General features: G+C 43.4%; 1 protein-coding gene across 1 annotated transcript in view; it reads left to right on the top strand.

Moving 5' to 3' along the window:
• The first annotated feature begins 4,077 nt into the window (after window positions 1–4,077).
• Window positions 4,078–13,804, top strand: part of CSE1L (chromosome segregation 1 like) — a 36,163-nt gene continuing 26,436 nt past the window's right edge. Inside the window, exons 1-2 of the mRNA XM_069548775.1 lie at window positions 4,078–4,232; window positions 12,877–12,972. Coding sequence (XP_069404876.1) covers window positions 4,097–4,232; window positions 12,877–12,972 — 232 coding nt within the window. The 5' untranslated portion in view covers window positions 4,078–4,096. The remainder of the gene's footprint in view (window positions 4,233–12,876; window positions 12,973–13,804) is intronic.

Below are 13,804 nucleotides of genomic sequence, written 5' to 3' on the forward strand. Positions count from 1 at the left end.
TCCATTATACCTCGATAAAACAGGGAGGAGAAGACCCAGGAAATCGTTACAGAAAGAAAGCAGGTCCAACAGTATTGATATCAGACAAGATTGAATTGGAAGAGGAAAGCTTTGAAAGGGCCAAAGAGGAACATTTCACATTATAAGATGATAGACATCATCAAGAAGAAATAGCAGGAACCCTTTATTGACCTAATAGCTTCAAAATATAAATCAGAAGCTGACTGAAGTGCCATTTAACAATGACAAAGTCAGAATCACGATGGGAGGCTCATATGCCTCTCAGAGAACATTAATAAAGAATATTTTTAAAATAAGAACATAAAGAACTTAACTATTCAATAAATTACCTACAGCGAATGTCATACCATGGCCACAGGACTGGAAAAGTTCAGTTTTCATTCCAAAGAAAGGCAATGCCAAAGAATACTCAAACTACCGCACAATTACACTCATCTCACACACTAGTAAATTAATGCTCGAAATTCTCCAAGCCAGGCTTCAACAGTACATGAACTGTGAACTTCCAGATATTCAAGCTGGATTTAGACAAGGAAGAAGAATCAGAGATCAAATTCCCAATGTCCACTGGATCATCGAAAAAGCAAGAGAGTTCCAGAGAAACACCTTCTTCTGCTTTATTGACTATGCCAAAGCCTTTGACTGTGTGGACCACAACAAACTCTGGAAAATTCTTAAAAAGATGGGAATATCAGACCACCTGACCTGCCTCTTGAGAAATCTGTGTGTAGATCAGGAAGAAACAGTTAGAACTGGACATGGAACAACAGACGGGTTCCAAATAGAGAAAGGAGTGCATCAAGGCTGTATGTTGTCACCCTGCTTATTTAACTTACATACAGAGTACATCATGAGAAATGCTGGGCTGGAGGAAGCATAAGCTGGAATCAAGATTGCCAAGAGAAATATCAATAACCTCAGATATGCAGATGACACCACCCTTATGGCAGAAAGCAAACAACTAAACAGCCTCTTGAGGAAAGTGAGAAGAGGAGAATGAAAAAGTTGACTTTAAACTCAACATTCAGAAAATGAAGATCATGGCATCTGGTCCATCAATCACTTCATGGCAAATAGGTGAGAAAACAGTGACAGACTTTATTTTTTGAGCTGTAAAATCACTGCAGATGATGACTGCAGCCATGAAATTAAGACACTTGCTCCTTGGAAGAAAAGTTATAACCAACCTAGACAGCATATTAAAAAGCAGAGACATTACTTTACCAACAAACGTCCATCTAGTCAAAGCTATGGTTTTTCCAGCACCCATGTATGGATGGGAGAGTGGGACTAAAAAGAAAGCTGAGTGCCAGAGAATTGATGCTTTTGAACTGTGGTGTTGAAGAAGACTCTTGAGAATCCCTTGGACTGCAAGGAGAGCCAACCAGTCCACCCTAAAGGAAATCAGTCCTAAATATTCATTGGAAGGACTGATGCTGAAGCTGAAACTCCAATACTTTGGCCACGTGATGTCAAGAACTGACTCATTGGAAAAGACTCTGATGCTGGGAAAGATTGAAGGCAAGAGGAGAAGGGGATGACAGAGGATGAGATGATTGGATGGCATCACCGACTTAACGGACATGAGTTTGAGTAAACTCCAGGAGTTGGTGACGGGCAGGGAATCCTGGTGTGCTGCACTCCATGGGGTCAAAAAGAGTCGGACACGACTGAGTAACTGAACTGAACTGAATGTCCTACCTGGGCTTCCCTGGTGCCTCAGTGGTAAAGAATCCACCTGCAGTACAGGATATGCGGATTCCATCCCTGGGTCAGGAAGCTCCCCTGGAGAAGGAAACGGCAACGCACTCCAGTATTCTTGTCAGGAAAATCCCATGGACAGAGGAGCCTGGAGGACTGCAGTCCATGGGGTCGCAAAAGTTGGACATGACTTAGCGACCAGACAACAACGTCCTAATTAGTGAAAGACCAAAGGCTATTTGTACCATGTGAATATTCCACCGTGTGCCCAAGAAAGAAAGTTGCCTTCATTTAAAAAAAAAGTGAGAGAGACTTCCCTGGTGGCACAGTGGTTGACTCCCCTTTTCCACTGCAGAGGGCACAGGTGCAGTCCCTGGTGGGGGAACTAAGATCCCACATGCCATGCAGCACACCAAAAGAAAAAAGACGCCAACATTAAAAATATAATCAATAAAAGAAAAGGTAAGAAGCAATCAGGCCTGTCTCAACTTTAGATATCAACATTCTTCTGGATCTCAGCTGGACTTTTAAAAGTGAGACAAAACCAAACTTAGCCTTGTTTTCCAAGCACAGTCAGATGTGTCCATGCCTTTCTGAATCCAAATCCAATGTAAGTGTCTTCCGCTTTCAGAAAGTCTTTCCATACAGTATATATATATAATGTATATACTATTTTATCAGGATTTGGAAAGAAAGAAGACTACATGCATACTGACTTCTTGCTCCTGAAAATGGCTGAATTGTTTTCTTTGGTTTTCAACACAGCAGCAGTTGTAGCAAACCTAAGAGTGTGTGCATGTGGTGAGCGAGCAGGATGGAATTCCCAGAGACTTTTCATGGGTCACCCGGGCCCCACAGACAGTAGAGAGGGAAGACAAGACATGGCCCTCACCTGCATGGTTCTAGGGCTGCTAAGGACAAGGGGAAATGGCCCCGCTGGAACCACTTCCGCAGACACGATAAAAGGGGCACAGCCTGTGGGCTTCCTATGTGCATGCTAAGTCACCTCAGTTGTGACCGACTCTTTGTGACCCCCGTGGACTGTAGCCCATGAGGCTCTTCTGACCATGGGATTCTCCAGGAAGAATACTGGAGTGGATTGCCATGCCCTTCTCCAGGGGATCTTCCTGACCCAGGGATTGAACCCGAGTCTCCAGCATTGGCAGGCGGGTTCTTTACTATTAGCACCACCTGGGAAGTGAGGGGCTTCCTACAAAACCTGGTAATCATGCTAGACAGACACAAGATGCCAGCCAGCTTCCTTCCTGATTGGCGTTCAGGGATGAAAAACTGTTAAATCATCAGGGTTGCTCTCACCTGTACTAGAGGAAAATGTCCAGAAAAGCAGACTAATATGACCAAGATGATTGCTTGTACTACTGCTGCAAGGGTAGAAACACATCTTTTCCACCAGTGTTCTAATAACATACACCTTTCGCAATGGACTTCACCTATTTATATACAGCATTTAATTCAACATTCAGCAAATATTTATTGAATATTACCTTGTGTTAAATGCTGGGATACAGCTGTAAATAAGAGAATGCCCTCGTTTGAACAGAGTCCTTAGGTATGCAGTCGGGGGACAATTGAAAAAAGAGACGATTAATTGCAAGGAGAGATAAATGCTGTGAAGAAAATATAACGGAGCTAGGGCCACCAAATAAAATATTGGACACCTGGTTCTATGTGAATTTCAGATAGACACTGGTTGTGTGTTTTTTTTTAGTGTAAGTATGTTCTATGCATTATAGGCCTACATCATCTGGCCCTGAAGATCTAACTCCTTCTCCTGTCATGCTCCACTTTATTTTTCAAGCCCCAGTGTAGCCGGGTCCTGTCTCAGAGCCTTTGCTGTTAGCATCCCCTTTTCCTGGAAAGCTCTGCAGGCGAATCCACAGCTGTCTTCTTGTGGAACTTCAGGTCACTTGTTTAGAGGCCTCCTCTGGCCATCCCCTTGACAATCTACGTTACTGCCTGCCGTATCACTGTCTTTCAATCTTCTCACAGCACTTATCAAATCTGAAAAGATCTTGTTTATTCCTTTCCTCTCTTTAAAACAAGCTCCACGAGGGGCAGAAAAGTTTTCTTCTATCGGAGATGCTTTGGCCATGACTTTGGACAGTTCCTTCGATAGTTGTATAAGACCCACTAGATGCCTGACTCAAGCCCTGACATCAAGAAGGCACAATTCAGCGGACACACGCCGCATATGTGCCCTTCTCAGAACCCGGAGAGAGATACCCACTAGCGCGGTCAAAGAGCATTGCCGCGCGTGACGTCAGCCCCCTCAGAGCGGGGCCGTGATTGGTGATTGGAATCTGGGTGGAGCCGAGCGCCCTTGGCTCCGCCCCTTACTCGGCCCCTTGTACGCATGCGCCCCGGCCGCAGCCTCCCTGCCGCGCCATTTTGCCGGGGTTTGAATGTGAGGTGTGGAGCGGCGGTAGGAGTGGAGTGCCGGCTACGGTCCGTGACTGGGCTTCCCTTCTCCGTTCCCGCGTCCCCACGAGGTGAGGCGCAGGCCTGCACGGCCTGGTATCGGGGCCTCTCGGGACCCGGCTGGGGGAGGGTGGAAGCGCTCCCTGCGCTTCCGAACGCTGGGAAGCCAGGACCGCACCTCCAGGCGAGAGCGCAACATTGGCCCATGTCTGGGGAAGCGCCCGGGGGCAGGGGCTTCGCCTTCGCGTCTCGCCTCCCCTGGCGGCATCCCAGGTCTGAGGTGCAGGCTCGGTAAGCAACCCCACCCCCGCCCGGGCCTGTGAAGAGCGAGGGCGGCCCTGGCGAGGCCTAGCCCGTGCGGCGCGAGCGCCCGCCTCTTCCTCCCTAGCGCCGCGCTGATTGGCCGCGCTCTCGGGGCGGCCTGCTCTCATTGGTTGCACCCGTGCGTCCGTTCTCGGCGCGCCCGGCCGCCCGCATCGTGAGGCGAGTGCGGCTGCGGGGCCTGGCCGGCTGCGGGGCGGGCGTTCGAGCCGCCGCCCCGGCCGCCGCCGCTACCCTGGGCCTCCCTTTCCCGTTAGGGCGGCGGCGGTGGTGGCGGAGCGCCACACCGCCGAGGGCTTCGGTCTCCGCGGCTGTGAAACGGGCCCGGTGATCTCACTTTGCTGAGTTGCTCGTGAGGGTTAGGCTGTGGTCTGCCCCCGAGGGGCTCCGTGCACCTGTCGGGTGACCCAGGGTCCGCCTCTTGAGGGAACATTTACGGTGTGGTAGTTCGGAGCATTGGGATTCCGCTTAGGAACGGGAAGGCCTGGATTCGTTTTCAGATTTAACCAGTCCTTAGGGCTGGTCACTTCATCTTTCCGAGTCTCCACTTCCTCATCTGGAAAAGCGGGGTTGAAAACATCTACCTCATAAAGTGGCTGCGGGTCCCCCTGAGTTACTACCCTGGTTTACCAAGCCCCGTCTGGGGTGACCGTTGTCCACCTCTCCCACCCACCTCTTCTCCTTGACTACTGTAGCCATGCTGCTTACGTTTTCTTTCTCTTACATGTTCCGAGCGCATGTCCTCCAGAAGCGTTCGGACGCGCCTTTCGTTTGCTTGGACATGCCAACAGTAGATCTTTGCAAGGCTGGTTCCCTGTCCTTCACGTTTCACTCACATTACGCCTTTTTTTGACCAACCTTTCAAAGGATCTCTTTCAACTAATCACATCACTCTAGTTTTATTTACTTCATAGTTTTTTTTATCATGTTTTAGAATCACTAATAGTTTACTTGGTTATTGTCTTTTTCAAATTTCAAAGGCTGATACCTTACCTGTCTTGTTGCTGCTGTAAGCAGATGGCCAGTGCTTGCCACATGGTACATGCGCAGGTATTATTCCTCGGAATAGTGGGCACGGAAAGGGACTTTATACTTTTGGATCCTACCAGTGCTCTTTTTGGGCTTCCCTGATGGCTCAGAGGGTAAAGCGTCTGCCTGCAACGCAGGAGACCTGGGCTCGATCCCTGGGTCAGGAAGATCCCCTGGAGAAGGAAATGGCAACCCACTCTAGTACTCTTGCCTGGAAAATCCCATGGACAGAAACCTGGTAGACTACAGTCCATGGGATCACAAAGAGTCCGACATGACTGAGCGGCTTCACCAATGCTCTTTTTCTCCTCTGCTCAGACCACCATAGTGAAGATTTTGGCCCTTTTTTGTGTGTCCCCGTTTTTCACATAATTCGTGTGACTGGATCTACCCAGCCTCTTACTTCTCAGACTCTGTATCTTTCATTTCTTTACACCAGTGCAGGGGAATTCTTTATTCCCCTCTGTTTACTTTGATTTTTGCTGGTTGGAAGTTAGGATAGAGGAGAACCATTTTCTGTACAATATTAGATAGGTTTGGGGGCAGTGCTCTACCTTTGGTATTAATTTGTTCCTTTATTCGTTTAATAACTTGATAAATAACTTCATTTAATCCACTTAATCTCTTTGAATACAGTGAAATTTACCTTTTTTTGTCTCAAACAGAATGGACAGAGTTCCTTCCCTTGGGGAACCTATATTCTAGTGGGGGAAAGAGACAAGATTACAAATAAATTACTTAAATAATTCCGGACAAGTGACAGATGAAGGCGACTTTTCTGAGGCGGTGGCATTTGAGCTGAGACCAGCTATGGAAAGATGAGGGAACAGAACATTCCAGGCAGAGAGAATAGAAAGTACAAAGGGTTCAAGGAAAATCAAGCTTTCACAGAGTAGTATGTGAAGGGACAGATATCTAGAGGTCAGATCACATCAGGCTTTGTAGACAGTGTAAAAAGTTTGGCTCCGCATCTCAGTGGTATGTTCCTGTGATTAGAAAGCAGGGTGGACTGAGGTGCTGCAGTGTGTTCTTAATGCGTGTGTGCCAGATGGTTTTCATTTATTGCATCTCTCTCCCTCCAGATGTAGGGCCTCTGGAGTGGTTCTCTAATGCAGAGGAAATATCTTAAGGAAAAGGCATACATCTTGGATCAGCTTATGTCACAGATGTCTGTGTGGTGGCCTTGGAAAGCAAAGCTTTTATTCCAGATGTCTTCATCTGTAATTGAGGACCTCTGAGAAGAGGCTAGACTTTAGGTCCAGCCAGTCTTTTTAACAAAAAGTCTGGCATAATTGATTTATTGTGGTACATAAAGGAAGTCACTCATTTGTGTCCTGCTTTGTGACCCCGTGGACTAGAGTCCATGGAATTCTCCAGGCCAGAGTACTGGAGTGGGTAGCTGTTCCCTTCTTCAGGGGATCTTCTCAACCCAGGGATCGAACCCAGGTCTCCTACATTGCCGGCAGATTCTTTACCAGCTGAGCCACCAGGGAAGCCCATTGTGGTACATATTTTTCATGTATTTTTTGGTAAAGATTTCCAAAAATAGCTCAGTGGAGAAGTAAAGTATCAGCCTTCATTTAAAGGCAAAAGAGTGAATTTTTTCATTTCTGGTTTGTCTTTAAAGTCAATAATGCTTCTCACATTTATATATTGCACATATTTCAGAATGTCAGTGTACCTCCACCTCTGGCAAATAAAGATAACTAGACCTTGATCTTGTTGATGTATTGTGAATACCTGTGGAGTAGTCTCTAAAATTACCTGATGTGTCATATTTTCGCAAATCGGGGCTGAGCTTACAATTTGGGTTTATAGACACTGTCACTGAGGAGACAGAAAAGGGATTTTTGGACAAACATTTAGTCCCTTAACATTAAAAATATAAGATTTATATAGTATTTTAACTTTCGGGGGTTGTAGCACGCATGTGTATATTCCTCCACCACCAGCACCACCACCACCACACACACAGTTTAGCACACATGTATATTCCTCCACCACCACACAACACACACACATTTTCCCCCCATACACTTTTTTTAACCTGGCCCTTCAGCTTCGCCGTTTCGTGGGGGTCACTGTCATGTGCTTTAGAGTCGGTAGGCTCCAGCCCTTCTGTCTCACAGTCATTTGACTGAATAAATGTGAAGCATGATAGTGCTTTTTGATGGGAAAAAGATCAATAAAGCGTATGTAGCTTTTGAAAATAGGACACAAATACACAGTAGGTGCTCTTCACTGTTTTAAGAATTGAGGGAGATTGCAGTGAACAAAACACAAAATCCTTGCTCTCATGTTGCTGACAGTCTAATGGAGGGAGAAGCATAGTAAACAAGAATGCGGTTTATAGGCCTGATAAAATTGGAAAAGTAGAACCAGAGAATGGAGAGTGACTGAGCTGGATGCTGTTTTAGATAGGATGGTCCAGGACAGCAGCTCAAAACAGAAGTGACATTTGAAAAGAGACCTGAATGAAGCGGGGAGTGAACTACAAAGCTCTCCAGGGGCAGAGCTGTCTAGGTGGAGGAGATAGTAAGTCCTAGCCCCTGAAATAAGCACTGGCAAATATGAACAATAATACTGGATAAAGTTCAAACTCCCATCTTCTTTGAAGCATTTTTGAATGAACAGAAACTAGTTATGTCAGTATGTTGGTCACTATTTATCTGACAGATAAACTGAATTCCTACATTATGTCATGCTTGCTAATAACTGATGCTCAGAGAATAGTCTCCAGTCCAGACTGGATCCATGTTTTAGCTGGTTGACTGACATGTTAGCTTATCCATTAATTCATGCGGCAAATGCTTAGTGAATACTGTGTGCCAGGCAGTGTTGAAGGTCCTGTGCTACAGAGGTGAGCAGGACCTACAAAGTCCATGCCCCAGGGAGCTTACAAATAAGAGATGACAGGTCAAAGAGATCTCAGATGAGAGTAAGTGCTGTGAACAGTGCAACAGGGATGAGATAGATGATGGTTGTAGAAGGCTTTTTTGAGGAGTTGACAGTGGGCTGGATGATGCCTGATGTCAAATTAGAAGGAAGGGTTATTACAGTCAGGGAGAACTCTTGTCTGGTTTGAGGAACAGAAAGAAGGCTTTGGTGGCTGGACGGCAAGAAGGTCAGAGATAAGGTTGACAGGTGCCAGCTTGCTTGGTACTCTGTCACGAAGAAAGTTAGTAAAATGCAAATTTATGAAGGAGTGTATTTAAAATTTAAACTCAGCAAAATAGGTTAAGTTAACCTCTGTAATCTCCTAAACAAACATGCTGCCTTGTGTAAATCCCAAAAGGTAGAATAATTTGCATGTAGCAAAGACTTTTTTTTAAATCTCATATATACTAATGTAAACGGTTTTCCTTGGCAACAGCTTTTCATAACAGATTCAGCATTTCAACACAGAAAAAAGAATGGGAAATAAATTGATTAAATCACTGCTTTCCAGCCTGTGTTCCATAATAACATGGTTCTGTGGCCAGACTCTGGGTTCTTGAAGCTTTTAAAGTACATCTCCAAAAGAGGGTGAATATGATGCATAGCATTTTCCAAACCTTTGGTGTAAAAAACAGAGTTGCTTCTCAAGTAAATTGTGTGTGTGGTTGAGTGGAACTTCATGCCCATAGAGTGGTTTGCCCTGGATCAAAGGAAGTGACTATATATAAATGGTGGAGTCTACCAAATCAGCTGGCTTCCTTTGGTAAAAACGAGTGTGTTGAGGAGAATACATATAGCTTCAAAAATTGGTCTCCTTAGAAGGCTGTGGTTTCTGGCTGTGAAGGAGTACTCTTCACAACCTCAGCATTAGCTGTAGCCCTTTATAAAGCCTATTAATCATTTGTAATATATTAGATGTGCATTTTTTTGGTCAGTCATAGCATATTCTGTGATTTATATTTAGTTTTGAGCTTTAAATATTTGAAAAGTTGCTTTTTATTGAGACAATTAAGATGTAACATTGTTAATTTCGGGTGTACAACATAATGGTGTATATATTGTGAAATGATCACAATAAACCTAGTTAATTAATGTCCATCATCACACATAATTACAAATTTATGTCTTTTGTGTTCTGAACTTTTAGGATTTACTGTCCTCGTAACTTTCAAATATACAGCACGCTGCTGTTAACTGGGGTCTCTGTGTTGGACATTGCATCCTTGTGATTTATGTATTTATTTCACAGCTGGAGGTTTGTACCTTTTGCCCAGCTTCATCCATTTGCCCCTGCCACGCAGTCAACCACCAATCTGTTTGTTGTTTTGCCGTGCCCCCACCAATCTGTTTTTTTGTTGTTGTTCTGCCACACACCACAGTATGTGGGACAGACAGAAGCCATGCCCGCTGCATTGGTAGGCAGAGTCTTAGTCATTGGACCACTGAGGAAGTTCCCTAATCTGCTCTTTTTATCTATGAATTTTTGTTTTTAAGATTCCACATAGAAACATGATCATGTGGTATTTAAGTTCAGTCACTCAGTCCTGTCCAACTCTTTGTGACCCCATGGACTGTAGCATGCCAGGCTTCCCTGTCCATCACTAACTCCCGGAACTTACTCAAACTCATGTCTGTCGCATCAGTGATGCCATCCAACCATCTCATCCTCTGCTGTCCCCTTCTCCTGCCTTCAGTCTTTGCTACCATCAGGGTCTTTTCCAGTGAGTCAGTTCTTTGCATCAGGTGGCCAAAGTATTGGAGTTTCAGCTTCAACATCAATCCTTCCAGTGGATATTCAGGACTGATTTCCTTTAGGATGGACTGGTTGGATCTCCTTGCAGTCCAAGGGTCTCTCAAGAGTCTTCTCCAACACCACAGTTCAAAAGCATCAGTTCTTCAGTGTTCAGCTTTCTTAATAGTCCAACTCTCACATCCATACCTGACCACTGGAAAAACCATAGCTTTGACTCGACAGACCTTTGTTGGTAATGTCTCTGCTTTTTAATATGCTGTCTAGGTTGGTCATAGCTTTTCTTCCAAGGAGCAAGTGTCTTTTAATTTCATGGCTGCAGTGATTTAGCCCCAAAAAAGAAATTTTGTCACTGTTTCCACTGTTTCCCCATCTGTTTGGCATGAAGTGATGGACCAGATGCCATGATCTTAGTTTTCTGAATGTTGTGTTTTAAGCCAGCTTTTCACTCTCCTCTTTCACTTTCATTAAGAGGTTCTTTAGTTCTTCTTTGCTTTCTGCCATAAGGGTGGTGTCATCTGCGTATTGGAGGTTATTGATACTTCTGGCAATCTTGATTTTAGTCTGTGCTTCATCCAGTCCAGCGTTTCTCATGATGTACTCTGCATATAAGTTAAATAAGCAGGGTGACAATAATACAGCCTTGACATACTCCTTTCCTGATTTGGAACCAGTCTGTTGTTCCATGTCCAGTTCTAACCTTTGCTTCCTGACCTGCATACAGATTTCTCAAGAGGCAGGTCAGGTGGTCTGGTATTCCCATCTCTTTAAGAATTTTCCACAGTTTGTTGTGATCCACTCAGTCAAAGGCTTTGGCATAGTTAATAAAGCAGAAGTAGATATTTTTTCTGGAACTCTCTTGCTTTTTCGATGATCCAGCAGATGGTGGCAATTTGATCTCTGGTCCCTCTGCCTTTTCTAAATCCAGCTTGAACATCTGGAAGTTGATGGTTCATATACTGTTGAAGCCTGGCTTGGAGAATGTTGAGCATTATTTTTCTAGCATGTGAGATGAGTGCAGTTGTGTGGTAGTTTGAACATTCTTTGGCATTGCCTTTCTTTGGGATTGAAGTGAAAATTGACCTTTTCCAGTCCTGTGGCCACTGCTGAATTTTCCAAATTTGCTGGCATATTGAGTGCAGCACTTTTACAGCATCATCTTTTAGGATTTGAAATAGCTCAACTGGAATTCCATCGCCTCCACTAGTTTTGTTCGTAGTATTTTTGCTTCCTAAAGCCCCTCCAGGATGTCTGGCTCTAGGTGAATGATCACACCATCGTGATTATCTGAGTCGTGAAGATCTTTCCTGTACACTTCTTTTGGGTATTCTTGTCACCTCTTAATGCCTTCTGCTTCTGTTAGGTCCATGCCGTTTCTGTCTTTTATTGGGCCCATCTTTGCATGAAATGGTCCCTTGGTATCTCTAATTTTCTTGACGAGATCTCTAGTCTGTGGTATTTATGTATCATTTATTTCACTTAGTATACTGCCCTTAGGATCCATCCATGTTGTCACAAATGGCAGGGGTTTCCCTTTTTGTGTGTCGCTGGATAGTATTCTTGTATGTATACTACATTGGATTATCCATCAATGGATGCTTAGGTTGCTTCCGTGTGTTGACTGTTGTTAATAATGCTGCAGTGAACAGCAGTCAACAGGAGTACAGATCCTTCAGATAAATACCTAGAAGTGGAATAGCTGGAGCATGTGGTAATTCTGTTTTTAATTTTTTGAGGAACCTCCGTACTTGCTTTCATAGTGGCTGCACATTCCCAACCATCAGGGTACCAGGGTTTCCTTTTCTCCCCATCCTCGCCAAATGCTTATTATTTCTTGTCTTTTTTATTATAGTCATTCTATCAGGTGTGGGGTGATAATCTCATTGTGGTTTTGATTTGCGTTCCCTTGTGTTTAGTGATTTTGAGCACCTTTTCATATTTTCTTTGGAAAAATGTCTATTCAGTTCCTCTGCCCATTTTTCAGTTGGACTCTTTTTTTCCTGAGTCGTATGAGTTTTTCTTTTTCTTTTTTAACTTTTTATGTTTTGGATATTAATTATTTATCAGATACAATTTGTGAATATTTTCTCCTATTTAGTATGTTGCCTTTTCATTTTGTTGATGGTTTGCTTTGCTGTGCAGACATTTTTGGTTTGATGTCATTCCACTTGTTTATTTTTGCTTTGACTTAGCTTTTGTGTGGAAAGTTGCTTTTTAATTACAACTGCAGCTGTCATCTTATGAACCCCAAAATTATCGTCCCAGGTGCACATGCTCAGTATGTAGTTTGTTGTCAATACCTATGGCTGCATGTTGTACACAAAAGAATTTACTCTAGTTTCTTTAATCTCAGAAGTCAATGGGATCCTTATTTTACTGCTTAAAAATTTTAGTTTTTTATTGTGGGTTTTTAAAAAAAATCTAATAATTCATATTTTCAACCTTTAGTTTGTGATATGTTTTTTCTTCTGTTTCTCAAAATTGTCTCATCACTGATTCAAAAAAGCCCATCTACTGGAACCTTGTCTTGGCTAAGAATAAAGCTTTATAGGCGATACCCAGAGTATATCAAGTAGATGACTTTCAGAGAGGGGGACATCCATGATGTAAAATGATTCTCTTATGTACATCCCTGTGTCCTCATGTGCTCAATTACCCAAACCTCATTTTTGTTTTAGGCTCAATGGCAATGGAGCTCAGTGATGCAAATTTGCAGACACTAACAGAATATTTAAAGAAGACTCTCGATCCTGATCCTGCCATCAGGCGTCCAGGTAAAGTAAATAAGTACTCTCTTGTGGTTGATTTATTCTTAAAGGACAGGTGAGAGAAACCTTTGTGCAATCTGTTTGTAAATTTTTAAAAAGAGATTAACACTTGAATTCTTAGGCATAGTTTATTTTTCATTTATAACATATCCTTCTTTGTTTGTTGTGTTTTTGTTTCTTGAGTAAAATTACTTTTATCCCTTTTGGGATAAAAAGGACTAGTAAGTTTAGGATGCTTTGTTCGTTGACCTTCCTGAAAATCCCTACACCTTCCTGTTTTAGAGATACAATAATCAGAGCATAGAGCTAAGAGTTAACTGCCTTAAAAGTGATTAAGTGAATGAAACTAGGGTTTTTTAATTAATATTTTAAGACCTAGGGTTCCTCCCCTTTTCCTCCTCCCAGATTTGACCAGTTGTCATTAGCGATTTAGTGTAAGCTTAAAATTGCAACTTAAATGACTGTAGGGAGTTGCGCAGGAAGGTAAAAGCTGGGGTTGGGAGGAGGGCAGGCTGCGGGGTTAACTGCCTTGCTTAGGGGCAGATATAATTGATATTTGGAACCATCTAACTCAGGGGGATTCAAACCAGTCTTGCAAGATCAGATTTCCAGCTTTACTTGAAAAATAAGGATATTTATATGAAGCATTCTCATTTTTAAATGACAGTGATTAACATCAAAAACTTTAGAAATAACACGAAAACCAAACAAACAACTTCTGGGGGCCACGTGTGTCTTGTGGGCAGTAAGCTGATGATCCTTGTTGTAAGCCATATTAGCCAGAAATGCTCTTAATCTGCATCTTCAGAATTTACTGATGTGCATTCTCATAAAGAGG

The sequence above is a fragment of the Ovis canadensis genome, chromosome 13 (genome assembly GCF_042477335.2).
Source record: "Ovis canadensis isolate MfBH-ARS-UI-01 breed Bighorn chromosome 13, ARS-UI_OviCan_v2, whole genome shotgun sequence".
NCBI classification, from domain to species: Eukaryota; Metazoa; Chordata; class Mammalia; order Artiodactyla; family Bovidae; genus Ovis; species Ovis canadensis.